The 26,900-nt window shown below is 40.4% G+C and overlaps 2 protein-coding genes across 6 annotated transcripts; one reads left to right on the top strand and one right to left on the bottom strand.

The window, feature by feature from the left end:
* Positions 1-420: 420 nt before the first annotated feature.
* Positions 421-3,707, bottom strand: RWDD2A (RWD domain containing 2A). 3 transcript variants are annotated; one of them, XM_043593008.1, is made up of 3 exons: positions 3,607-3,707; positions 2,342-2,681; positions 421-1,349 (listed from the first exon to the last, which is right to left on the bottom strand). In XM_043593008.1, exons 2-3 carry the CDS (start codon positions 2,540-2,542, stop codon positions 672-674), a joined length of 879 nt encoding a protein of 292 aa, XP_043448943.1. In that variant the 5' UTR covers positions 2,543-2,681; positions 3,607-3,707; the 3' UTR covers positions 421-671. The 3 variants fall into 3 exon arrangements, with proteins under 3 accessions (XP_043448943.1, XP_043448946.1, XP_043448942.1); XM_043593011.1 differs by having other exon boundaries at positions 3,579-3,691; XM_043593007.1 differs by lacking the exon at positions 3,607-3,707 and adding an exon at positions 3,196-3,502.
* Positions 3,708-3,737: 30 nt separating this feature from the next.
* Positions 3,738-26,751, top strand: PGM3 (phosphoglucomutase 3). Of its 3 annotated transcripts, XM_043592999.1 has the most exons (13): positions 3,738-3,845; positions 5,825-6,030; positions 7,437-7,621; positions 9,417-9,484; positions 14,394-14,527; positions 15,449-15,644; positions 18,061-18,218; positions 18,929-19,012; positions 21,447-21,545; positions 23,211-23,327; positions 24,011-24,133; positions 25,119-25,292; positions 26,339-26,751. In XM_043592999.1, the coding sequence occupies exons 2-13, from the start codon at positions 5,827-5,829 to the stop codon at positions 26,414-26,416; spliced, it is 1,620 nt and encodes a 539-aa protein (XP_043448934.1). In that variant the 5' UTR covers positions 3,738-3,845; positions 5,825-5,826; the 3' UTR covers positions 26,417-26,751. The 3 variants fall into 3 exon arrangements, with proteins under 3 accessions (XP_043448934.1, XP_043448932.1, XP_043448933.1); XM_043592997.1 differs by lacking the exon at positions 26,339-26,751 and having other exon boundaries at positions 25,119-26,327; XM_043592998.1 differs by lacking the exons at positions 3,738-3,845; positions 26,339-26,751 and adding an exon at positions 4,188-4,210 and having other exon boundaries at positions 25,119-26,327.
* The last annotated feature ends 149 nt before the right edge of the window (positions 26,752-26,900 follow it).

The raw sequence follows: 26,900 nt of genomic DNA, 5'->3' as shown, positions 1-26,900 counted from the left end.
TTTTCTGGCCAAGAAACCGTATCTTTTTTTGTTGGGAAGAACTAAGAATGTTGGTATCCTTTTCCTTAGTATCATAAATCAGCTGGTGAAAACAGCCAAAGAATACATAGCATCATGTGTCATCTTCATTTCCCTTGAGACTTCATTTCTCTGATTCCTCTGCTATTACATTTAGGACCTAGTTCTGCTAAAAGAAAAAACTACAAATAGGCAGTTTAACTTAAAGTAAGAAATGTAGTAAACATGTGCCCTTTGTTCTCGCTTTGAACCTTAGAATTCACTCTTCCAATAAGAAAAGAAAATGTGGTATGTCATTGTGTGCTGGTATCATGAAAGACAAAAATGTTATTTATGGGTTCAGAGCTGTAACATGACTAGTGATACTAATTATGGGCTTTGGTCTCCTCTTTAATCATCAGCTTCATTGGTTAAAGTGTTTTTATTAACTTGCAGTTAAATAGTTTTCAGTTAACATAAGAACATAGAGATAACATCACAATTGCACTGTGAAAAGGTAAAAGGCCTTTGTGTCTCATTACCAGGTAAAAAGTCTGGAGCTAGGTGTCTCACAGATGATACTAAACAGCCACTGGCCCTTTTATTTTGGTCTTATTAACAGAAAATACCGACTTAAGTGATGAAATTACACCCATAGGCCACTTAATGGCTTCCTAGGAGTCTGAACTTTTACTTTCAATACCAAATAATATCTGGAAAACATGCTCACTTTTGTGTTTTTTCAGAAATTCTAAGAATTGGCCCAGATTCATGTGATAGTCATTCCTTAATCCATAGTCACCATGGGCCTCCAGGAGTAATTCTTCAAAAGAATGGAAAAGGCGCAGATCCTCTCCATTTCCTTCCGTTTCCACACTTTCAGCATGCTTACAAGAAATGTGTTTCCAGTTGGGATACCTAATTGTGTGCCAGAATTCCTCACAGTGCTCCTTGAAGCCCTCCACACAGATTATACCCGGCTTTCCTGTCATGCAAAACCCAGTCACATCTAACCTTTTCCCAACATCCAAAATCTTTTTTCTTAGGTCCTGCTGATATATGTGGTGGCTGTAGATCCACATCCGGAGGAATGTGTTCTTGACTGGCTTTGCTTGTGTAGACGGTTCATAAACGAGCTTTCTGTTCAGAAAATAGGAGGCACTGTTGTCCTGTAACCACTGGATTGCTGCACATACACAGAGCTCGCCTGGATCAAAAGTCCCTATGTAAGAAGTGAGACCTTTGTTGAGAAGTAGTTGCTGTTGTCTGTCAAGCTCAGGAGACCGTCCAAACAGCTGCAATGCTACATAGGGGTAGCTGTGAGGCATGGTTACTTGCAAATCAATTTTCACCTTAAAATGAAAATCAAATAGATTTAAGTACCGTAAAATCACCTAAGCTGGTTTATCAGTGGCAACTGCATGATTTTGATAAATGTAATAGTTATTGCTACTGTTAAATGTCAGCTATGTGCCAGAGACTCTACCGAGTACTTTATATACACTATTCCTTCCATGTAAGCATCCATTCATTCCAGTATTTACTGAACACTCGCCATGTGTCAGGGAGCTAGACACAACTTCTGCTCTTTGTGAAAAGTAGAGCCTAGTGAAAGAGACAGACATTAAACTAGTAAGTACACAGAACAAGTATTTAATTCCAATGGTAATGTGAAGCATGGAAAAGTGCAGGATCTGCTGAAATGTGTAACGAGGGAGACAGAATTCAGTCTGAGGAACCAGGAGATCTTGTCTGAGGAAATGAGAGCTGAAGGATGTACAGAAAATCGCTAGAAGAGGGGTTCTTAAAAGCCTAGTCCACTTGTTATCTACGCTATGCTAATGTTACTGGAGACAATGGATCAGAAGATGAAGGTAAACTCATTTTTAGTATTTAGATTTCCTATCTGGTATTTGCTTTCTGTGCTATGGTGTCACCAAATAAACATTCATCCACTCCTTACAAGCCAGATTTGCTAAAGGTAAGATTTAGATTTATCAAAATCATGATACGTCTACAAGACAGTACATACTACAATAGTTGGGTTGGTAAAAAACTGGTCGAGTGAACAAAATAATGATGGTAGTATGAGACTGCAGATGTTTTAAATAAAAACACTAGATATATTTGTTTAAAAGTGTGTGCATTTATGTAAAATCCAAGATATTTATTGAAGACAATTTACAGTGCATCCCATATTTTACATATTTCACTTTCAAACAAGTAAAGGAAATAAGAATCTGGAATATTCTCTATTTGTTTCCTGGACAGAAAGCTCTCCTTCCAAGTGTTTGCAATAAAAGCTGGGCACCCAGCAACAATAAAAGCAACTCAGGGTACCTACCTTGGGCTCCTCAATCTGGAGTGTAATCACAAATTCGATTTTGGGTGGCAGCGCCTCCCTTTTTCCTTCCAAATATCTCTTTATATTCGTCAGGACATTTACATCTTCGAGTTTTACTTCTCCTTGGTTAGGAAACATAGAGAACAGCATTTCCATCTCTAGCAGCTGAAGCTGCAGGCATTCTTTCATTGAAGCGGACATGTTGCCTCCAAATCCACCTGCCAGGAAAACCGGAAAAGCCCAGGGGCACTAGGTTTCTTAATTTCAGCGGCGTCCAAAGAAATTTCCGGAAGGTCCCTTTCCCTGGAAGCGGTTTTGCAGGAACGTTGTGCACCGACAGCTAGGGGCACAAACCGGGACACTTACACTCTTTCTTCGCTTTATCTCCTGACCCCCAAATCTAGTATGCACGACATCCCTCCAGAGACTTCGTTAAAATTCAGATTCCCAGTCCGTTACCCACCCACCCCCACCCCCGCTTCCGATCCAGATCCGGGAATCTGGACTTTCAACAAGTGTTCCAAATTATTCCGTTGCAGGTGGTTGGCAAACAACACCTGCAGATGCTCTGCAAGCCTGAATTCTGGTTAAGGCAAGGAACCCAGTTTCCGAATCCCACCCAGGTCTCAGGCTCAGGCGGAGCTGGGCGCTGTGGCCAGGGAGGCCGGCAGTGCTGGCGGGGCTGTGGTCAACTCCCTTGGCTCCGAGGTCTTGGGGGCCCCGTGGCCCCTAAACGCTAGGTGCCGCCCCTCGGCCCCAGCGCCAAGAACCCCTCCCTAGCGGGCCTTTAAGGCTCTTCGGGGAGCCACACCAGCCCCGGGCGGCCCAGATCGCTCCGGACGATTTGGACCCACCTGGCCTCTGCCCCGAGGGGCCTAGGCTTAGGGGGAGTCTTACAGGTACATACATAAGATGGTGTTTAGTGCGAGCTGGTGCGGGTAGATGGTGGCGGGGGTGGTGGGGGGAGCGACTCGAGGAGGCTCCCAGAGTCAAAGGCTGGGGAGATGAACCCCGAGAATAGAGGAGGGGATGCGGGAAAAGGGCTTATGGCCGAGGCCACCTTGTCAGAGGCCCCCAATCGGGGTTGGTACCCCCATCTGGGACCACTAGGGACCCTGGCTTCCCAGGAACGCAGGAATGCCACCCCGAAACCCAAATTTGGAGGCGGGGACTGTCGCAGTACTCTGGTGGCCTACGACCCTCGGCCCCAACCCTCGGGCCACCGCGGGGGCCTCACCCTTCCCGGTCATTCAATGGAAACAGACCCAAGCCCTCTCAGAACCGGGATCCGCAGTTCCGCAGGCGCGAGCTGCGCACTACCAGCGAGGAGGAGAGGCGGGTCCAGCGGCCCCTCCCCCGCCGTGATTGGCTGGGGGGCGTGGCGGTGGGACGGAAGTCACGCAGGGCCACGTCTGCGGGTTCCGAGAGCTTCAGTTAGGTTGGAGGCGCCACGGCTGGGGAGCGGCTTGGTTAGGTGGCGGTGAGGAGGAGTCTCCAGCCAGAGGTGAGCGGGGGCCCTTAGGCTTGGCGGCGAGAAGGGGACTTTCCAGTCCGTAGGGGCTCGGCCTGCCGACGGTCTAGTGGGCCAGCTAGCGGGTTGACCCACGGACCGTGCGCAGGACACACCCGCCCAGGCGCCTCCAGAGCGCCCGGAGGGTCTCGTGCCCCTGGGCATTCTGGTCCAGAGGCCTGGGGGGCGGTGAGGCGTGGCGGGGGGGGGGGGGGGGAGGGTGAAACTCGGGGTTGAGAGCCGGAAAAAGTGCGGCGACTTGGGGGCTGGGAGGAAAGCGGAACAAACCAGGGGTTGATAATTGAATGAAGGGAAGGGGGATGCGCGCAACTTTTTTAGAGTGGTCGCCGTTTGGACCTGTAAGTACTTTCAAAAAAAAGAGGTTAGAGTGGAAGAGAGCCAAAGCATAAGAGACTCTTAAAAGCTGAGAACAAACTGAGGGTTGATGGGGGGTGGGAGGGAGGGGAGGGTGGGTGGTGGGTATTGAGGAGGGCACCTTTTGGGATGAGCACTGGGCGTTGTATGGAAACCAATTTGACAATAAACTTCATATACTGAAAAAAAAAAAAAAAAGCGTTCGCACCCTCGTTGAACGTAGTTTTAGGACCGAAAACGCATTGAAGGGTGGAAGCATTTGATCTTTTTTCTTTTTAAAAGACTTTCTGGGGGCGCCTGGGTGGCTTGGTCGGTTAAGCGTCCGACTTCGGCTCAGGTCATGATCTCGTTGTTCGTGAGTTCAAGCCCCGCGTCAGGCTCTGTGCTGACAGCTCGGAGCCTGGAGCCTGTTTCCGATTCTGTGTCTCCCTCTCTCTCTGCCCCTCCCCCGTTCATGCTCTGTCTGTCTCTGTCTCAAAAATAAATAAACGTTTAAAAAAAATTTTTTTTGAAAAAAAAAAAAGACTTTCTGGATTTAACAGGACTGGTTTACGCCCTTATGAATAATCATGATATACTACCGAATGGTCAGTTTTTAACAAAATATATTCTTGCTTGTACAAGAGATTTGATCACTTTGGACCAAACTAAATTAGCTTGCTGAATACCAGCTTGTTCCAGTTGGACAAAAGCAAAAATTTTCTACCATTTTCTTTAACTTTTGTTCATTGAAGCATCGAAGGACAGTAAAGCAAATGAGACAGGACTGCTGTTCATCTCTGGGCTAATTGGAAATGGGACTGACTGGGGAAGTGAATAGTATATACAGCTGAGGTTGGAAACCCCAAGTTTCACTTAAAACTGTAGTATCCCAGAGAAGGAAGTGCTAGTGGGCTCAGGGCCACTGTTTAAAATTAAAGGGAGAAAGAAGATGTTGCTACTGTCAGAGCTTAATTTAGAAGGGTGTCCTGGTCCTCTGTTAATGAAAATAGAAAAATCCACTGCAAGGTTTATTAGGAGGTCTGGGCAGTTTTGGAGAGGAAGCTGTTGCCCTTTGCTTTTCCTTTGGGAATATGTCTCTGGTGTGGGAGGAATAACAAAAGAACCACACAGATTTTCCAGATATTTTGGATACGTAGTCCCAGTCCATTTGACATTGTGACCTTAGGCCTCAGTCTGTCACCAGCTACCCTTGTGTATTTATGTTATTTAACTGAGGTCCAGACTTAAGTTTCTCCGTTTATGAAATGAGATAATCTTTGAACTTGTAGAATTCTATGAATCTATGTGTGGAATCTTCATTTTAGTTGAGAGTGGACCATTTAAAATTCTCCCTGGGTCCAGGAATAGTCCTGGCGACAAAACGAGAGAGGAGTTGGAGGGACAGTCTGCTGCTATCTGCCCTCGAGTGGACGATACAATTTGGGGAGGATCTTCTAGGTAATGCCTATCACCAGGACTTATTCTGCCATTCTTTCTCAAACCTTCTTTGTGGGCATTCAGAATGAGGCAGACCTCTTAGTTTATGGTGGCAGCTTTTAAAGCAAATGGTCCTTGTAACATTTCTCGTGCCTGAAAAATATTCCTTAATTTTGTAGACATGGATTTAGATGCTATTACAGAATACTCCGCATTACATCCCAAGCCCAGTGGACTCATTCTTCAATATGGGACTGCTGGCTTTCGAACGAAAGCAGAACATCTCGATCATGTCATGTTTCGCATGGGATTATTAGCTGTCCTGAGGTCAAAACAGACAAAATCTACAATAGGAGTCATGGTAACAGCATCACATAATCCTGAGGTAATGCTTTTCGTGCTCCGATAAAGCAAATCTTTATTTACAAGTACACATCTTAGTGTCTGAGCAGTTTGACCAAAAGTACAAATTAATTCTAGGAATGTTTGTGCTCCTTATGTGCCTTTGGGTTTGAAATGGCTTTTTCTTAATGAGTGGTCATTTAGCTCATGACTCCATAGAGGGTGTAGAGAGAATTAAATGAGACTCATTTCTTGGACTGTGTTCATATCAGAGAAATAACAGAATGTTCTTCCAAGTTAGTTGTATTGAGACAGTATCAGTAACAAAAAGTGTTACTTCTGTTAATGTAGTAGAGAGTAGAGAGATTGGAGGCAAGACGGGGAAGGGCAGACATTTGAAAAGATTCATTCAGAATGTCTTGAACATATTTAAGACTGGTTTTCTGTAGTTAGGGAATAGCTTCCTGTTCTGAATGAACAGCCAAACGGGTGGCTCCAGATACAAAAGTGAGCTTTGGGCAGGTTATTGATGAGGTCTAATGGGTGTAGGGTTACGACAATTAAATTTTTTTCTCAAAGTATTCCTTTTGACATAGTCTAACTCTTCTGTATTGCCCATAGCCCACTAATACATGGTTTGAATAATATGCTTCTGTTTGGTGGCAAGGGCCTGAGATTTTTGCCTTTGTAGATAAATTTGCACCAAGTTTAAGGAGGTCTGTGAAGGATTATAACCTCCTCTTCCCTCCACACAGGAGGACACTGCTTGTTCAACTTGTAAACGTGGATCACTAGAAATGCATGTCTGAATGTCTAAATCACCATAATTGATTGACTTACGGGCTGAAGCCTATATTTATTGCTACTTCCAGAAGTACTTCTTAATACTGAGTTGTCTCCTTCAGTTGACAATCATTCTGAACTACAGTTTATTTCTTCCCAGAAATTTGAGCAGAATGGAATGGGGAGTCTGTTTTCAGCTTCTGTTACCCACCGGTTGACATATTGGCCAGTGTGTTCTTAGAGTACAGTCATAGTGGGGAGGAGCTCTCACTGCCCTCATTCTGCTCCATTTGCACCATGGTCATGTAATTGATGGTGAATGCACAGATGACAGTCTTTTAAAAAAGCTAGTGTAGCATAGTGGCTGTGGGCTTAAAACTAATACGGACTTGGTATTTTAATAGCACTGACACTTATTAGCTATATGAACATAAGCAGATTTCTTGATTTGAATCCATCTTCTCAAAGTAAGACTGGAATAATAATAGGATTATTATTATTATAAGTATTATAAAATACTTAGTCCAGTGCCTGGTATTCTGTACTGGTCACTGGTGAAGTCGCTCAGCCATCAGTGTCTTTTTAGGGGAAAACAGCTTGAGTTTACTTCCTCAACTCACCCTTGTGAATGCTCGCAGATGGCTTATTGTTTGTTTTTCTTTTAAGGAAGACAATGGGGTAAAATTGGTTGATCCTTTGGGTGAAATGTTGGCACCATCCTGGGAGGAACATGCTACCTGTTTGGCAAATGCTGAGGAACAAGATATGCCGAGAGTGTTGATGGACATCAGTGTGAAAGCAGCTGTGAATCTGCAACAAGATGCCTTCATAGTGATTGGTAGAGATACCAGGTGACCATCAGAGTTACTGGTGAAAGCAGCTTTGGGGACTCCACATAAGTGATTACATTAATGTTAGTGCCCATGATAAACTGAAAGAAGGAAGTAAAGTGGAACTGCCCTAAGAGGCTCCTCCACCTACCTGGCCTTTTTTTAGTAGGATGTAGGAGCTAAGTCTCTCTGTGCATCTTGGGTTTTGGAGTCTGAACCCCAATTCTGACACTATATAATTGAATAGGTTATTTAACCTTTTGCAGCTTCCATGTGCCCGTCTATAAAATGTTGATGATAAAGCCTAACACAGGATTTTTGTGAGAATTACATGACATAATGTATACAAAATACCTATTTCCTGACACGAGAGAAGTACTTAACAAATGCCTCCCGCCCCTTTATTTCTATAGGTTTATTTTCTCCTGTAGAGTAAGAACACATTATAATAATATTTTTAGAGATTTACCTTATAATCTACGTAATTGTTGGTTCATATATTTATATCATTTTTGCATGTTGGAGTTCACTGGAAACATTAACAATTTATTTCTGCATACAGTATCCCCCAATCCCCCATCTGCAAGGGATACATTCCAGGACCTCCAGTGGATGCCTGAAACCATGGATAGTACCAAATTCTATATATACCATGTTTTTCCCTGTACATCCATAATTATGATAAAGATGAATTTATAAGTTAAACGCAGTAGGAGATCAAAATGAATAATAAAGTAGAATAGTTACAGCAACATACTGTAATAAAAGTTATGTGGATGTAGTCTCTCTGTCAAAACATGTTAGTGTACTGTACTCTTTTCTTTCTTGTGATGCTATGTGATGATAAAATGCCCATGTGAGAGAGGATGTGAGGTGAATCATGTAGGCCCTGTGGCATAGTGTTAGGCTACTGTTGACCTGATGATATGTTAGAAGGAGGGTCATCTGCTTCTGGACTGCAGTTGACCCCAGATAACTGAAACCATGGCAAGCGAAACCATGGACAAGAGGGGACTATTTGTCATATTTGGCAGCTTTTGCTGTCCTTTACAAAAACATATTTTTGTAAAATGTTAGATTAAAAGTGTACTTTGAAACAGAAGCATTCTCTTTTATATAAGATCTTGTTTTGCCAGAGATTCTTTCTAAAGGAAATTTTCAGGCAGTGTCCTCATGGCTTAGAATGGTGTTTTATCCTTAATGTGTTACCAGCGAGACTTCCAAATACCATTGATTGTGGATTTATAGGTATCAGAAATAGCCTACTGATTTATGTTCTGAAACAAATAATTATGCCCCAGGAAAGCCTTCCCCCATGTAATTGCCTCTTACCAATTAACTAGTTTACATGATGTATAACATTATTTTCTACAAGGCAGTTATATACTTATTTTCAGATTGATAATTTGTTCCGATTTTTCCAAATGAAAAACAGGTTGCATATCCTTGGTGGTTTACTCCCCTGTACTGCATAATGCACACTGTTTGCATTCAGTATTTATTACTACTGTGCCTAAGTTATGTACATGTTGTTGCAGTCAAACTTGACCACGTATTTGGGGATGGTGTAATCAGTGTATTTTTATATCTGTTTTCTAAATTTGTTTAAAAACCAAACTCTTTCTGAGAAATATATTGTGAAAGACTGCTGGAAAATGCTTATACTTTGCCTATATCCTCTTTCCAGTGTTTTCAGACTTGACAGGTTTCTTATTATTCTGAAATATGTAGCACATAATTTCTGTATTTGCTTTCAGAATTTAGCAACTCTTGGTTTCAGAATGGGATGTGTTATTTTCTTCCTTTTCTTTTCTAGGCCCACCAGCGAGAAACTCTCACAGTCTGTAATAGATGGTATAACTGTTTTAGAAGGTCAATTTCATGGTATGTAGCTATCTTGAGCTGTGAATTAAGTTAATCTTAAAAAAAAAAGTGTTAAAAAGTTGTAAAAGTAGTAACATTTTAGAAAAGTTTGAAAATGTGGATAAAAAAAAGGTTTTGAAAAATGAACTCCTAGGTGTTAAATACTAGTTTTTTAAATTTAGAAAATTCAATAATTTTTTTTCTTGGTGTGCATATTTTGGTTTACCTATAGGAGATTATATGTAAGAAATACTGATCTTAACTTCCTTTACTTTAGTAAATTTTCTGGTATGAAAACCTTTGAAGTTACTTAAAGATGTTCATTCTGGGGAGCTTCTGTCAGTATTCTCTAATAGCCGATCACATGTGGAATTAGCTGTTACATATCAAATCATGATGCAAAGTCGCTTTGGCCTACTTATCATGATTTAAGTTTTGACAGGTAGTTTTTCCTATAGAATTACATGCAGTACAATGGAGGCTTGAATCCTCTTCTGACATCATCTACCATGCATGCCCCTTGCAGTGACTCCATTGTGCTTGGAGGTGAATTTCCCTAGTGTCTCCCTACTTTCTTATTTAAAAATATCTTCTCTTGACCTTTTCAACCTCCTTTCCAGCCCCTGTGTGCCCATTTCTTCAGAGTAATTCCAAGAGTTTCCCTTGGCTTACTTCTCTGCTTTTCTAGTCATTACTTATCCCACCGCAGGCAAAGTCTCCATCCTGGCCCCTTCAGTGAAATGTCTTTCTCAACACTCATCTGAATTCTAATTGCCAGATTCAGTGGCTGTTAAAAAGTGGGAATTCTTGGAATGCCTGGGTGGCTCAGTCGGTTGGGCATCTGACTTTGGTTCAGATGATGCGGTTCGTGGGTTTGAGCCCCTCGTCGGCCTCTGTGCTGGCAGCTCAGAGCCTGGAGCCTGCTTCGGATTCTGTGTCTCCCTGTCCCTCTGCCCCTCCCCCACTTGCTCGCTCTCTCTTTCTCTCAAAAATAAATATTAAAAAAAAAAATTATAAAGTGGGATTCTTAGCCTGGGGCCCAGGGTTTCCTGGGAAGTGTTTGGTTAAGCTGCAGGGATCTGGTGACAGAGTGTTCTTGCTATAGTGTGCAGAGTGTTACCTGTACGTGCACTTTTTTAGGTAGAGGATTCTTTGTTCTTGTCAGATAGATGCTCAAAGGGATCTGTGACCTAAAAATTATTTCCAGAATTTATATTTTGAAGTTTTTCTTTTAGTTGCTGTCTTGATAGCTCTCCACACTGTGACCTCCTCCTTTCTTTCTTTAAGCTTCTACTTCCTTGGCCACTGCCCCTTATTGGTCTTCCATTTGGGCCCTTTCTCTCAATTTGGGCATTGCATATTTCTTTCATTCTGCTTGCTGAATGATCATCTTTACTGCCATAGCTCCAGCTGTGTGAAGCTTAATTCTTCACTTGTTAGTTCAAACATTTTTGATTGTGTGCTATGTACAATTCTCCAGTAGTCTGTTTCATGCCAATCAGCTTATTGTCAGAACCCCATTTTGCATCACGATGTGTGCATAGGTACTTGTGTGTATAAGTGACACAAAAGCATCAATAAATAATACCTATACTTCATGACATGCATTCATCTGTTTTATTTAAAAAAAAAAAACACAAAAATGTTGGTTGTATCTCTCTAAGTGGGTTCCATGAGCCCTGACAGTCTCAGGTCTGCAGTGGTCTGCCCTTACCCCAGATTCATCCTGCCTGAAACTATTGTGTGTACCATTCTCGGAATGGTTCGCTTTTTCAGCACTGTCATTCTAGCTATATAACACTTTTCTAATGTTTTCGTCTAGAAAAATTTGAGAGTAATTAAAAAAATTTTTCTTTTTTTTTACCTTTCCCTCATTTCTGTCTTCAGCTTAGTGAAAGGTTAATGTAGCTGCTGCTTAGAGAGAACGGGGGAAGCTGGTAGAAGATAAGGTTGAGGAGGGAAGCAGGGGCCCTATCCTTTCAAGTCGTGTAGGTTGCGGTAAAGATTTGGGTTTTATTCCAAATGCACTGGAACTCCATTGAAGGATTTTGTGCATAGGAATATGATCACGTTTCCATTTTAAGTCAGTCATTCTGGCTTTTATGTACAGAGAGACAGGAAGGTTGTAAGAAAGAAAAAGAGACTACTGTAGTTCATGTAAGAGGGATGATTGCGAGAGAAGTGGAGAAATTTGAAGTTAGTATTGACTTCAAAGGATTTTATGATACATAATGAGCTAGAGCTGTGAAGAATGGCTTGTAGGTTTCTGGGTTGATCAGTAGACTAGAAGAGTAACTACATAAGAGTCATTGTTTCTTGATTAACTGTATATAATAGTCATTTGTTAAATGTTTATTTGGTCGTTTTGATATTGGTCACGAAATCCTTTTGTTCCATCTTTTGGTAAGTCTTTTGAAATAATCGTTTTCCTCTCCTTATACCCCTCTGTTAAGCTAGGTTAAGCGCTGATCCACTTTTTTGAGCTCCTCCACCTCTTTCCACCTGATCCTTATGTTAGAGCCATGGGTGCCTTCATGAAATACCATTTCCATTGTAGAACTGCAGGGTTCAGTAATTTTTAAATGATCTTTTGCCTCTAGTCTAAACTTTGTGCTTGACTTTGAAGATCTGTGTTGGATTTAGTTACAGAATATTCACTGGATACTGATCCATCTCTGTTATTTTTTCTGTTTCTTGTTCTTGATACTTTTCTTGTGTGTTTAGCTATTTTTGACTATAAGCTGTTTGTTTTTCTTGGAAAATTATCTGTGGGACATTTTTGAGGTGTATGGTGAAGGCATATTTCTCTGGCAGAGTTTAGTTATTGCCTTTGCTGGGTGCCTGGGGGTGCGACTTGGCTGGTGGATGACAAGGTTCTTTGATGACAGAGTTCCTCTGGACCTCTGTGGTTACGTGAATTGGGGCTGGAAACCTGTGGGAGGCCTGTGCTTCTGGTGACAGCTCTTCAGGGATGGGTTATTTCCTGCTCTGCTTGGTGTCAAGACCACTCTTCTGGGAGTGGGTACTTGGGGCTGATTCACTTTGGACTCACCCTTGTTCTGAAGAGTAGTCCTTTGAGGCTTCAACTTCATGAGGGCCTGGCCTTCTACTGGGTGTCCTTCCTTTTTTTTTTCTTTTTTTTTCTTTTTTTAAACCTTTAATTATTATTGAGAGACAGAGACAGAGCATGAGCAGGGGAGGGGCAGAGAGAGGAGGAGACACAGAATCCAAAGCAGGCTCTAGGCTCTGAGCTGTCAGCACAGAGCCCGATGTGGGGCTCGAACTCTCAAACCGTGAGATCATGACCTGAGCTGAAGTCTGACATTCAGTCAACTGAGCCACCCAGGCACCCGGTGTCCTTCTTATCTTAGGTCAACATGGACTTGTTTGTAGTGGAAGCAGTAAGTTAATTTCTGGTTTAGAGGAATGACCTTAAAGCAAAACTGACTTCCCATAGTTCAAATCTTGGAGTTCTTCCCTTCATAGAGATTTTGGCCTAATTTCTGCTTTAACTCATTGGCACAGCAATGCTTTTTAAAAGATTTTTCTTTTATCTGGCATTTTTGGTGGTTTTTGGGAGGGTTCATCTGAATTACATAGTTTGCAGTATTATTCGAACTAGAACTCAATTATTATTTTTCTATATTCCATTTTTGTTACCTGTCCATATTAAATGATTTTTTTTATTAATAGTAGTCATTCATATTTCTTTTAGAATTCAGTATGTGCCCAATGTGTGGGGTTCCCCCCCGCATTACCAAACAACCAATTTAATTCTCTGACATTATCTACTTAGAAGTAGGGTCAGATCCCACAGGTTAAGGATACAGTGCCACATGACTCCCCATGCCCACTCTTTAGATGCCAGTCACGTAGGCTTCTGACAACCCCCTCCTTTGTTTTATTAATTTGCTAGAGTGCTCACAGAACTCAAGAGAAAAATTTTACTTACCAGATTACTGGTTTCTTATAAAGGATATAACTCAGGAACAGCCAGATGGATGAGATACGGCAAGGTATGTGGGAAGGGGCACGGAACTTCCATGCTCTGGCCAACCACTCTCCCCAGTCTCCACATGTTTCACCAACCCAAAAGCTTGTCCTTTTGGGTTTTTAATGGAGGCTTCATTACGTGGGCACAATCAGTTAAGGGATTGACTGTTGATATTTGAATGCAGTCTAGCCCCTCTTTTCTGCTCTGCCTGGATTGACAAGGGGGACCAGGAATATGGGAGAGGTCTGAAAGTTCCAGCTCTCTAATCACATGGTTGGTTCCCCTGGCAGCCAGCCCCATCTTTGGGTTCCCTTGGAGCCTTCCTTGTCTCATTAGCATAACAAAAGACAATTTCTACTCTCTTCACTTAGGAAGTCCATGGGTTTAGAAGCCCTGCTTAGAATGGAGACAGAGACCAAATCTCCAATTTTTTTTTAAGTTTATTTATTTTTGAGACAGAGAGAGCCCACACACACGCACACACACGTGTGTGTGTGCGTGTGCGTGTGCGTGTGTGTGTGTGTGTGTGTGTGTGTGTGTTTAGAGGGAGGGAGGTGTGTGGGGAGGGCCAGAGAGAAAGAGGGAGAGACAGCTTCCCAACCAGGCTCTGGCTGTCGGTGTGGAGCCCCACTCGATCACAGAAACCATGAGATCATGACCTGAGCTGAAATCAAGAGTCAGGTGCTCAACGATCTGAACCACCCAGGCACCCCTGTTTCTTATAAATCACAGTATCATAATGTGACAGGCAGTTGTAATAACTTCAGTGGATATATTTATGCATATTTCTGGATGGTTTGAAAGTGTTTTTGTGTCCTCTGAGTTGTTTTTATTTTGAAGATTTGTTGCTCTCAAATTCATATGGTATGAATCCATTTAAACATTTTTTTCTTTATTAAGAAATGTGGTGAATTGCTTTTTGTATTTCTATGACAGATTACGGCTTGGTAACAACGCCCCAGCTGCACTACATGGTATACTGTCGAAATACCAGTGGCCAATATGGAGAGGCAACCCTAGAAGGTTACTACCAGAAACTCTCTAAGGCCTTTATGGAACTTACCAAACAGGTAAAAATCTCGTGAACATGGTTAGAGTTTAAGTAAATGAATAAAATAAGATCAATTCAACAATTTATCTTAAGTAGATAGCTCATCACTCCTCCTTTTTCCAAAAATGCAGTGTATTTCCTTTTCTTTTCTAGGGCTCACAAGGCTTGGCCCTTGTGTCCTGCTGTCTATTGGTATTTACTTGGCGAGGCACGTAGTACACGTAGTACATTCTGAGATCACGGTGGGGGAAAACCTGGTGGGGTTCTTAAGGTTACAGAAATATTTATTCAGATGAATTTGCTCTTAAGGTTAATGTTAGATGCTATTGGCATCATACTTGAGGTGTCTGCCGTTGAGAAAGATTTTTCTCCTGTGTAGATTAGCTGCTTAAACCTCGATTGGGTTTGCGGGGTATAATTTAATCAACAAATATTGAATATATGTTGTTAACCAAAACAGAGCCTTTGTTCTTAAAGAATTTTTATTCTGAAGTGAGGGTGGGCCAGAGAGGAGACTGACACAAAAACCCATACATGCCCAGTGGTGTTATGTGCTGTGAAGGGAATGGCAGGCATCATTCTGCTCATCCATCTGTATACTCATTCCCACATTTGAATGCCTGTCATGTAATATAGGCTGTAGTATTATTTTGAAGGGTCCCTGCTTAATTGAGGCTAAATTCTAGTAAAGCTCCATTTCCATAAGGTATTCAGTCAGTGAAACTGTTCTAGTGTCAGTTTCCAAAAAGTTTTAAAGGCCTTTAAATTTCACTTTGGTTTTCTGCAATTTTCATCTGAATATGTATACCCTTTTGTTTCCCAGGGTAAAATAGACGAGTGAACTGAAATAATAGAAGATGTTTACATATACCTATATGTGCTATATGTTTCGCTTTTTTGTAACTTGAAATTTTTCTTCCTTATGTCTTTTCCTTTTAAGACTTTGTGCAGCGAAGATGAATATAGATCACTTAAGGTTGACTGTGCAAATGGCATAGGGGCCCTGAAGCTGAAAGAAATGGAACACTACGTTTCCCAGGGGCTGTCAGTTCAGCTCTTCAATGACGGCACCAAAGGGAAACTCAATCATTTATGTGGGGCTGACTTTGTGAAAAGTCATCAGAAACCTCCACAGGGTATGTAGAAAATGTGTTTTTAGAGTTCTTTGAAACCAGTCTTACTTAAGAGACAGAGGTGGCCAAGTGAGTTGAGTCATGCTGCTCGTCCTGGCACACCGCTTTAGACATCTGGACACTTTTCTTACTGTCTGTGCCATTCGAAACATGGTCTATGCCCTTTGCCTATGAGTTACACGACTCCTACAGTGTAGGCAATGTCTGGGGGAGGGGTGGGGGGGAAGCAAAATCAGGAATTGGTGTTTTAAAGCAGTAGTTCTCAAACTTCAGTATGCGTGAGAATCATCTGGAGGGCTTGTTAGCACACAGATTCCTGGGCTCTACTCTAGAGTTTCTGATTCTGTAGGTCTGGGTAGAATTTGGGTAGGAAAAAAATTTGTCTTTCTGTCAAGCACCCAGCCTTTGTTAATGTTGCTGGTCTGGGGACCACACTTTGAGAATCCTTGATCTAAAGGATAGCAATAGTGAGTAGCATTTTTCACCTTACCTGAGTTAGACACACTATGGAAAGGGAATGCAACTTGGCTTAATTATAACTGTCTGCAAAATCTGTTTTCTCCAGTTGGTATATTAGGAGGAAGACTGTAGTTGTACTAAGAGGTGGTCTATGTTTAGCTGTGTTGTAAATCCTGAATTGTTAGCGGGTGGGCCACACTTGGCTTACGGATGTGTTTTGTTTGGTCTGCTGTATGTGTGTGTATTGCATTACTTGTCGCCATTTAAACATTTCATGATTTTACTTAAATATTAGAAACGCTGGCTTCTCTTTACCGATGTCAGAAAATGTCCATTCTCATGTGGCAATAATTGGCTGCAATAGAGCGGCTCCTGCCAACTTATTCTTCAGAACTCCACAGACCTCATCCAGTTGCCTCTCTCCTTTACGTTATTCTGCCCCACTGTAGTACACATTTACATTTTTAGTTCGTCAGCTAGTTTGAACTCCTTTTTGTTGAATTGCTTGTTTTTGTTGAATTGACAGTTTGGTTCTAGGTCCTGCATCTGTCCATCCATCTAAATACTGAGCTCTTCTCTCCCTTGCTCTAAGCACGGGTGGTGAGAACAAAGGCAAGAGAAATGTAGCTGAAAGTAAATCTTACAGCTTGCAGTGCACTGATAAAAACCTGAGACGTACAGAGTGTGACATACCTCAAGGGACTTATGGCTGCCTTAATGTTGATGTTTTATTAGAGACTAAAAGCAACCTTATCTTGACAATAGCCAGATCTCTGTCAACCTCGCTTTTGGCATATAGAAATGCCTTAGAAACTTATCTCTATCCCCCCCCAACCTTAAAAGTATATAATCAGTCACTTCTCACGGTCCGAGCACAGCTCTTTCTGCCTGTGGGTCCTGTCCCCTGCTATAAGAAAATCACCTTTTTGCACCGTAAAATGCCTTAAGAATTCTTTCTTGACCGTTGTGCTTGGCGGCCCCGCATCACGGGGCTACAGAAAGAACAAAACAGTAGGCCCTCACTTTTCCTGAAGCGTGTGTTATGCCTTGTAGTCAACCTTATATTCATATTCCTCATGAAAGCCTCATGTTGGATTTGTCCACCTGCTGCTCTCATGGTTAAGGAGCAGCAAAATCTTCTAAGTTTGATGTGACAGTTGCTGAGGTTTTAATAACCCTATGCAAATTACACTGACCATGTATCTCTCACAGGTTACAATTCTTCCCTCTAACTTACCAATGTTTCTTGTTACTGATGGTGTGAACAAATAAAAATCACTTCTACCAGAGTTGAAGCACATAACTCATCCGTTGATTATTTTTTATATCTAAAGGGCATCACAGTACTAGGTAAATTGCATTCACAAATAGTCTGTAGCTTTCACCAAACTATGGGAACTTGTCTTACCAAACCAACTGTTTATAAAACGGAATTTTACTTTATTTCATATTTTTTAAATCTTTATTTTTGAGAGCGAGAGTGCAAGCAGGGGAGGGGTAGAGAGAGGGAGATAACAGAATTGAAAGCAGAATCCAGGCTCTGAGCTGTCAGCACAGTGCCTGAGGCGGGGCTCGAACTCACAGACTGTGAGATCTTGGCCTGAGCTGAAGTCAGATGCTTAACTGACTGAGCCACCCAGGTGCCTCTGGAGTTTTATTTTAATATTATATCAAGTTTCAGCATAGAATTCTCCTTTTCCAGTTAGCTGTGAAAGAATTTACCCTGTAAAAACTGCCAGTAAACCTGTATACTATTTAAAAATTAAGACATTGGTTTTTATTTGGAAGGATAATTTTAAGTACCTCTTGAAAAGTGATATGTGGAACACGTAAGGCCAGTTGTGATCATACTTTAGTGAAATATTTTTCCCTTGTAATTAATGTAAGAGAAAAAACTTTTTATATTGAGTTTTATCCCTATTTCTGTGACTGAAATGCATTTTAAAATTCTGTGTGCTAGGAATGGAAATGAAGTCTAATGAAAGATGCTGTTCCTTTGATGGAGATGCAGACAGAATCGTTTATCACTACCTCGATGTAGATGGTCACTTTCATCTCATAGATGGAGACAAGATAGCAACACTGATTAGCAGTTTCCTTAAAGAGCTCTTGTTGGAGGTATGGTGGGATGATTGACTGCTCTTTAAAACAAGACTCACTGGTGACTAACATGTCTTAAAGGCACAATTTATACAAAGTTCCTTACATCTGTGGCCAGAAAATACAAGACGACACATGGTAATTTTAGTCATTTCACCATGGGGCACGGGTTTTCAAACCTGAAAGTAGCGCTCTTTTCTTCCTTATACTGGCAGAGTTTTATGATTCGAAGCTTTATGAAGATTTTGGTGTCTTCACAACTGACGCTTTAGTGAGCGTTCCATCATCACTCCCAAAGCTTTAAACAGAAGATTGCATCCTCTGAGAGATGTATTTACTATGTTATAATGTGGTTAGTAATGCGAGAGCGGTTTATTCTCCTTTGCTCTTTTGGAAACCTTAGGCCAGCTTTTAGTATAGCATGTAATGGGAAGTAGTTATTATAATGTGGAAAAAGCTATACTTTAAAAGAGTTCAATAACTACTTTTATTTAAAATACTAGAGAGGTCAGGAAATCACAAGCTTCTTTTGGAAGGAATCCTTGTAGAATTTAAATAACGCTCAAAAGTATTTTAGCTTTTTTTTCTGGCATACATGTAAATTTTCATTTTAGGCATTTATTGCATAAACTGGTAATTTTGGCATCCTTTAGAACTCTCATTATATGTTTGCTTTTGTAGTTAGTGTTTTTACTTTTGATGGCAAGGCAATTATTGTTTTTATCTAGATTGGAGAAAGTTTGAATATTGGTGTTGTACAAACTGCGTATGCAAATGGAAGTTCAACACGGTATCTTGAAGAAGTTATGAAGGTACTGAACCATTTCCATTTTCTGGTAGCTTCTTAATAATTCTATCTTAAGATATTTCTGTGAGGAAAACAATGCGGTTATACAAGTGAACAGGTCACAGTACATGAAGCTGAGCTGTTGTCCATTTAAGGGTAAGATATTAAGATATGGGAAAAAATTGTCCCTGGTGCAAAAAGGGAAAGAGACTCCCCACCCCCACCCCTTTTCTTATGAATGTAAATGTTTTAAAAGGCTAAGCAAATTTTATAGTTGAGTGTTTTCCCTAAGGGTCTAGAATCCTCTCACTGAAATGTAAACTTCCAGGGAAAATAGCATCCTGTCTCCCAGGCTCCTGAGAGTTTAAGTTAGTTACAGCTTGGAATCAGCCACATATATTTACTTGTTACCGAGATATGAGAAGATTTATTATTCTTTTGGTAAGGACTAAACACCGATTGCCATCACAATTATCAGGTTAATTTAAAATAAGTGGTCCTGTAAAGTCTTCTTGAGAAGCAGGCCTATTCGGTAGACATAGGGACTATTGCTTTGGGATTTCACAGGCAGGGAGAGAGACTCGGCTACTCTTAATACAACAAGGAAAAGTGGGAGAGGGGGTTGGTGGATGGAACATTACTAAGGAATCTTCAGGAGTCAGGATTCCGACTGAACATACATTACAGGACTCCTGTTGAAGACAGGCCGGGGTGGTTAGATACTACCTGGGGTATGGTATGGGGTGAGGACTTCGATCAGTTATGGAGGGTAGGAGATTCTTGCTGAGACTGGACTCTTCCAGACATGCAAGGATAGGACCTCTTTGGGATCACAGGAAAAGTTTGTTCAGGGATAGAATCTGTTACTAGTTACCTTCAGCTATATTATAAAAGGGTGAGATTTCTGTCTGTAGTTCTTAACAGATTTTTTGTGGTGTGCATCACAGTCTAGCTTGAGGTGTGTTCAGTAATCAAAACTGTTTTCTTACTCTTCTATAGGCAAGTTTTCTGGGTTGTTAGAGGAGGTTTTGTATCTGATTTTTTCCCCCAACATCCCCCAGATGATTGACCATCCTCTGTACCCCATCACCTGCTCTAAGAGTTGGAGCGTCCATGGCCAAAATTATGTCTGTTTGCCTTTACTCTTTCTCACTAGCTAGGGTATTTTCCAACTTTTGCGCATTCCTTTTCAAATTCCTGCATTTTACTAGTTTTTGTTGCTTTTGCACTCTTTTTAAAGCAGGGGTGGCAAAGTCCAATTCTTGTAGAATCTGGATAAGTGAAGAGAAAAAGTACAGCAGGTGCATAAGGACTATGAAGAGTGTGCCCAGACAGGCCAGCTGCTGTCACATTTAGTCAGATTCTTCAAGAAAAGCTGAAAATCTAAGTTTTTATGTGACTCTCCTTCCTACTACTTTTTAAGTCTTGACAGCTGATTAAAAATTTAAAAGAAATAGGCAAAATAAAACACATCTGGAAGCTGCTAGTTTGCGACATGATTTAAATATAAAGTTGCAGTAAACACACTCAAGGAACTCCATTGGTGCCCAGTTGCCCACCATTTATCAGGGATTCTCAGTATTTGGGTTATCGTTTTAGTATTTCTTTTCTGTGTTAACATTTTTATAGGTAATATATACCCTGTTTAAGAAACAAATACATCAGAAACTGTTACTCATCAACCCATTCTCCTATGGATGAATTAAATATTTTTAGCTCTAACCTTTCCCGAGGTCTTCTAAATCCAATCAATGGCCAATCTTATTTGATCTTGATCTCTTTTGCGATTTGCCACTATCAGACTTATTAACCACTCTTCTCTCTCAGATCCATCCAAGGCTTAGGCTGCCCAGTGTTGCTAGTTCAACCATCGTTAATTTCTTAATGGGATTAGTCCTAGAAACCTCCTAACCAATGTCTTTTAACCTTCTAAGCCACAGGTTAAAAAACTGGCCTGTGGACCAGATCCAGCCTGCCACATGTTTATCAATAGTTTTATTGGAACACAACCATGCTTATTTGTTTCTGTATTTTCTGTGATGGCTTTCACACTAGTGGCAGAAGTGAGCAGTTGTGAAAGAAATACGGCTGTAAACTTTGAAATATTTATTATATGTCCTTTTATAGTAAAGCTTGCAGACCTCTGTAAACCATTCTCCACATTGTAGCTAATGGAGCTTTCTACACAATTGGATCATGTCACTCCCCCACTTACAGTCTTTCAGTCTTTTATCCGGGGATGCTCCTCTTTCTCGCCTTGCTTTTCCCCTTGGTTGTGTATTTCTATAGTTGCCTTCTCTCTCCCATACTAACACTTACCACTTGGTATTTTAATTGCGTGTCTTCCTCACTAGATGGCTCCCGGCTTGTTCCCTGTTGTATCCTAAGGAGAGTAGGTATATAATATGTATTTGCCCATTGAATAACTGCTATTGTGTTTCTTTAAATATGTGTCATAGGTACCTGTCTATTGTACTAAAACTGGTGTAAAACATTTACATCACAAGGCTCAAGAGTTTGACATTGGAGTTTATTTTGAAGCAAATGGGCATGGCACAGTAAGTTCTCCTTAGTTACAACCAGCTTTAGCTGGACTTTTTTTTAATGATGGGAATTTTCTGAGTAGTAATACCTTATAATCGATTCCCACTTTGTTGAAATGATCAGTATGATAGTAGAGTAAGATTGGGTTTACTTAATATATTCTTATGTGTGTTGAAACTGGTTTTCTTTTAGGTTGTTTATGATCTTTGAGTGTAAACAGATAATACAGTTTGTTCCTACAGGGTTTTTTTTTTTTTTTGTTTTTTTTGAGAGCACGAGCAGGGGAGGGGTAGAGGGAGAGACAGAATCCCAAGCAGGCTCCACGCTCAGCATGAAGTACAAAGTGGGGCACTGTGAGATCATGATCTGAGCCAAAATCAGGAGTTGGATGCTTAACTGAGCCACCCAGGCACCCATTTTTAGTTTCTTTAAAAAAAAAACAAAAACAGTTCTTAATTTTCTTACAAGCAGATTGTTTATCATTTAAAATCTTTTCTTTGAACTGGCCATAGGTAGTGAAAGGAAAGTTCAGTAGCTGTGGTAAATTGAAAAGTTTTGGAATGCTTGAGAATTAAGTTATGAGCGACTAGAAATGAGTGTAAGTAGCAATAAGCATGTAAAATTTTTATGGTGCTTTTTGTAGGCAGAATATTTAAAGAATTTTTTGAGATATAGTTCACATACCTTAAAATTCACCATTTTGAAGTGTACTAAGTGGTTTTTAGTATATTCATAAGGTTCAGACTTTTGTTTAAACGTTTTTATGCCACACCTCATTTCATAAATAGATTGGAGGTAGCCAACAGAAAAGATGTTACCTAGGTCAGATTATTTTCACTAATTCTGAACTGGCTTCTAGAGGCCTTGATCATAAGAAAAATAATAATTTCTCAGGAAATGCAGTTAAAATATAACTTCAGTGATCTAATTAAGGCAGAGGTTGATAAATAATTTTAAAGGGCAGATAGTATTTTAGACTTTTGGCTCTTAAGGTCTCTGTTGCACCTGTCAGCTCTGCTGGTGTAAGATAAGGGAGTGTGTATGGCTGCGTTCCAGCAGAAATGGTGACCAGAGTGTAGTCTAGTTTACCAGCAAACATGTCATTTCATCAAGTGCTGACTATAGTATTGAGCCACTCTGAAGTAACTAAACTCATGGGCAAAACATTTTAAAATGACAGGAATCTTGAGGAACATGATGTATATCATATACATGGTACTATTTGCCATAATAAGTACAATGAACTCTTCTTTTATCTAGCTTATATCCTTTAAGTTTTTACAAGAAAACTCTACTAGTTGTGCTGAATTCTGTATTCTTTCAAGTAAAATGGATGCAGATAGGCTTAAAGAACTGGTTGCACAGAACTAATTTAGCTGACACAGGGGCAAACATAATATACTCATCATGTACATTTGCCTCTGTCAGAGTGGTATTTTCTTTGTAATCAGCTCTTTGTATTTTGATAACCAATTCTTTAATCCATGAAGGATTTTTTTCCCCCCAACTATTATCTTTTGGGTTCTGATGTGATCTTGTCAATTTTATACATTCTAAGGCTATCATTATTTTTCCCTTCAGTTTTTCCAGATTCATTCAGAGTTTCAAAAGTGGTTTAACTTGGATGACTGGGCACGAAGAGAATGTTTTACGATTGTGTGTTTATGCTTTCCTTGCAGGTACTGTTTAGTAAAGCTGCCGAAACAAAGATAAGACAACTCACAAAAGAATTAGAAGATGAGAGAAGGAAAGCTGCTGCTAAGATGCTCGAAAACGTTATTGACTTGTTCAACCAGGTCAGAGCTGGGGGGTGGCGGGCTCTTGGTTACTTTACCATTGTTCATAAGGTAGACAGAATAGTGTGTTGCATAAAAAAGTAGAAAAGTCTTGGCAGCTTCCTTGCCACAGTGGTATATACAGTTGAGATGGACACTGAAATGCAGTGACAGAACACTGATGTGCTTCCTTACCCCTGTATTTTATGATGAAAACTTGTAAGTATAATGAGTAGCTCGCATCTAGATTCAAAACTCTGCTACTGAGTCTATGTATATGTGTCAAATCAGTGAGATTGGAGTCTATACAGTATGGCAGAGGAAGCAAAGAGTAGGACCGGAGAAAGTGACAGAACTAGTATTTGAGTATCTTGCACGTAGTAAGGCACTTAACATACCTCAGTGGAATCCTTGCAGTAACCCAGGGAGAGGGGTTGTTATAATTCCCATTTTGTAAATGAAGAAACAAAGGGCTTGGAGCTAGTTATCCAGTCTTAATTTTATAGATAAGGAGGAAGAGTAAAGGCAAGTTTCTCAAGAGCTAGTTTCAGTATTCTTTGTATAACTCTTTGTGGTCTTTCATTTCTCCACACACTCTAGTTTAATAATCTGTGTGAGGGTGGGGAGGAAGCACAGGATACTGTGATTTGTTTTCTAAGAGCATTCATATCCAAGGGTACACTTTCTTTCATTATGTCTTGTAGGCAGCTGGTGATGCTATTTCTGATATGCTGGTGATTGAGGCAATCTTGACGCTGAAGGACTTGACTATACAACAGTGGGATGCTCTTTATATGGATCTTCCAAACAGACAGCTCAAAGTTAAGGTCTGAGCAATATTATAAAATTACTTCTTTTCTGAAAATTAACTAAAATGTATTATCTCCAATCTCTATATAAAAAATATTCCGTGTCATGTTTCATCGTGTACATGTAGATATTATAGAAAATGCCTTATATCCTGTTTTCCCACATCTTAATCTTAACCAGTTGTTTGAGAAGTATTTAGTTTACCGACTTGAAAAGAAAAAAGTGATACATGTTCTTTATAATAAAGATTTTATTGTGGAAAATTTAAAACAAATATAAATGTGGAGAGAACAAAAAAATGAAACCGCTGTGTTCTACAGATTTCAGCTATTGTCCTTCCCCATTCTCCACAGCCCCCACGTTATTTTGAAGCAATCCTGCTAGCCTATTACTGCAAGTGAAAATATTTCCTTTGAATTATTCTTGGGTCACGCAGAACTTCCTGGGGCTAGCTAGATGCTGAGAAGTAGGATCTTTGGGCTTAATTGGAGAGAAATTTTTTAAAGGCAGTTCATATAAATGCTCATTGATTTCTGTACAGCTTTATGCCAGTGTACATACTCACCAACAGGATTTGTGAAAGACAATTAGAGGTAGTATAGCCCGAGGTCACAGAAGTGGCTACTGATTGGCATATTTAGGAGATTTTTATCATGACCCTCTTACATAATAGGTTGCTGCTTTGTCAACAGTTTATAGAAATAGTTATTTGACCAGGGACTTAAAAATACAGTCCTTCCTGGCCACTATTGTAGTGGTAACTGTAAGACTGTGGAAATGTTGCCTGTTTTTGCTAAAGGCAACCTTTAAAGCTACAACTGAAATTAATAATCCTGATTTTGGCAGAAATAAAAATTATAAAATTTTAATGTAGTTTCACTCTGTGGTACAATAAGCTGAAATGTAGGTCTGTTACTGTTGAAATGGCCACAGTCTTTTGGTGGGAATTCTGTTGAACAGGTTAGGCTTATATAGTAACAGATGTGAAATGCTTGTGCATAGGTTGCAGACAGGCAAGTTATTAGCACCACTGATGCTGAAAGACAAGTAGTTACACCTCCAGGACTACAGGAGGCAATCAATGACCTGGTGAAGAAATACAAGCTTTCCCGAGCTTTTGTCCGGCCTTCTGGTACGGAAGATGTAGTCCGAGTATATGCAGAAGCAGACTCGCAGGTAAGCTGGGATGGTTCTATTGAAAAAATATGCAGTGAGAGTCTGATACCATGGGTAGTGGGGGTCGCAGTAGGAGAGAAAAGAAAACTATTTCAATAGTGTTGCAGTCTCACTGTGATAATTGTTTATGGAGATTTTTAGGTTCATATTAAGACTGTAAGAGTACTTTCATCAGTCATTGAACAAAATTAGACCAACTTAGTTTATTTCCCCAAATATTTTTCTTTTTATTCCAGACTTCCTATTTCTAACCATGGCATGAATAATCAGTAGATACTTTGCCACGCATTAGTCTTCTGTGGCCTGAAGTGGATGATCCTTTTTTTAAAAACTCCTTTAAAAACATAATCCTGTTGCTTTATGAAAACAACAGGCTTTGAGGTACATGTCTAAGTTAACTGGTACCATCATCCAGGTTGATAGAAATTCATCTTTGTCTCTGGACTTTTGATTTGTTTTTCAAAATAATTTCCTTTAAACAGCCTTGCTCTGTGCCTCTGCTCTTTTCCTAACAGGGTCAAGACTTCACGGTCTTGATTTTTTAAACTTTGCCCTCTTCACACACTCTTTTACTCTTAAACCCTTGATCAGTGTTTGCACAGCTAAGGCAGTCTAGAGTGGGTTGAATAGGCACTCAGAAGGAGGCCCTTATAAGGGAGCTGGCAGAAGCTTAGGCCATCCCAGAATATAGTGAATAGAAATTGCTGGTGGATGGGGAGAGGCCATCTGGGACTTTAATGGTTACTTACACTTAGGCCAATTGTGGCCGTACTTTTAAGGACTAGGTTTTATTGAATTTATTCAGAATTTTGGAATAACTAATTTTACAATTTGATTTGATTAACCAAGAACTCACCGGACTTGGAAGAATTTGAGTTTTCCATTTATTTAAGAATCTTGGAATTTGTTACTGAAAGGTGAAAAAAAAAAAAATTTTCATCTGAGTATGCTAGTGAGACAAAAAGTTCTCTTCCCTTCCCTCAGAGTTGTAAGTTACCTGATAGATGCTATCTTTCTCCTCTAATCTCCTTTTGTGTCATTTTCAGGAAAATGCGGATAGCCTTGCACGTGCAGTCAGCTTGGCAGTATTTCAGCTGGCTGGAGGAGTTGGAGAAACACCCTAACCAGGTTTCTGAAGATAATTTTTATATTCATGACAAACTGGATTTTTAAGAACTTTTTACAAAATAATAGTACTGCCACTAATGTGACAGGTTCAGACACATTTGTAATCATGTTTACGATGCACCTTACTAGATTGTTTCTAGATCTGATTGTTTTTCTTAAACACTACCACAACTATTATTTAGAAACAGGGAAACCTTTTACCTGTTAAAGTGAAACTTGAACCGAATTTCAGTCTCACTAATGTAAAGTGCTCGGGGCTTAATCATTACCTTTATAGTACATTCAGGGACAAATTCATGAGGGCTGCTGGAAAATTAAACCTTACTACCAACTCCTTGGAATGTCTTTTCCATTGCCGTTACCTAACCGTGATCGTTATTTTGCAGGATTCACCATTGTTGATACGGAGGGGGAGGGTGGAGAAGACTTTACACAACCAATTTTTCCACAGCAAAATTTAGAATGATTCTTCAGTGACTT

The sequence above is a fragment of the Prionailurus bengalensis genome, chromosome B2 (assembly GCF_016509475.1).
Source record: "Prionailurus bengalensis isolate Pbe53 chromosome B2, Fcat_Pben_1.1_paternal_pri, whole genome shotgun sequence".
Lineage (NCBI taxonomy): Eukaryota > Metazoa > Chordata > Mammalia > Carnivora > Felidae > Prionailurus > Prionailurus bengalensis.
The sequence above is the reverse complement of the archived record's forward strand: the minus strand, read 5'-3'. Positions and strand labels throughout refer to the sequence as shown.

What these genes read in the sequence shown, in the direction of transcription:
- PGM3 (XM_043592997.1), top strand. Translation starts at nt 5,827, where the DNA reads ATGGATTTAGATGCTATTACAGAATACTCCGCATTACATCCCAAGCCC. An exon ending in TTATGGAACTTACCAAACAG is followed by an intron (nt 14,528 to 15,448) that starts GTAAAAATCTCG and finishes TTTCCTTTTAAG; the next exon opens with ACTTTGTGCAGCGAAGATGA. An exon ending in TTATTGACTTGTTCAACCAG is followed by an intron (nt 23,328 to 24,010) that starts GTCAGAGCTGGG and finishes TATGTCTTGTAG; the next exon opens with GCAGCTGGTGATGCTATTTC.
- RWDD2A (XM_043593008.1), bottom strand. Translation starts at nt 2,542, where the DNA reads ATGTCCGCTTCAATGAAAGAATGCCTGCAGCTTCAGCTGCTAGAGATG. An exon ending in TCCAGATTGAGGAGCCCAAG is followed by an intron (nt 1,350 to 2,341) that starts GTAGGTACCCTG and finishes TTTCATTTTAAG; the next exon opens with GTGAAAATTGATTTGCAAGT.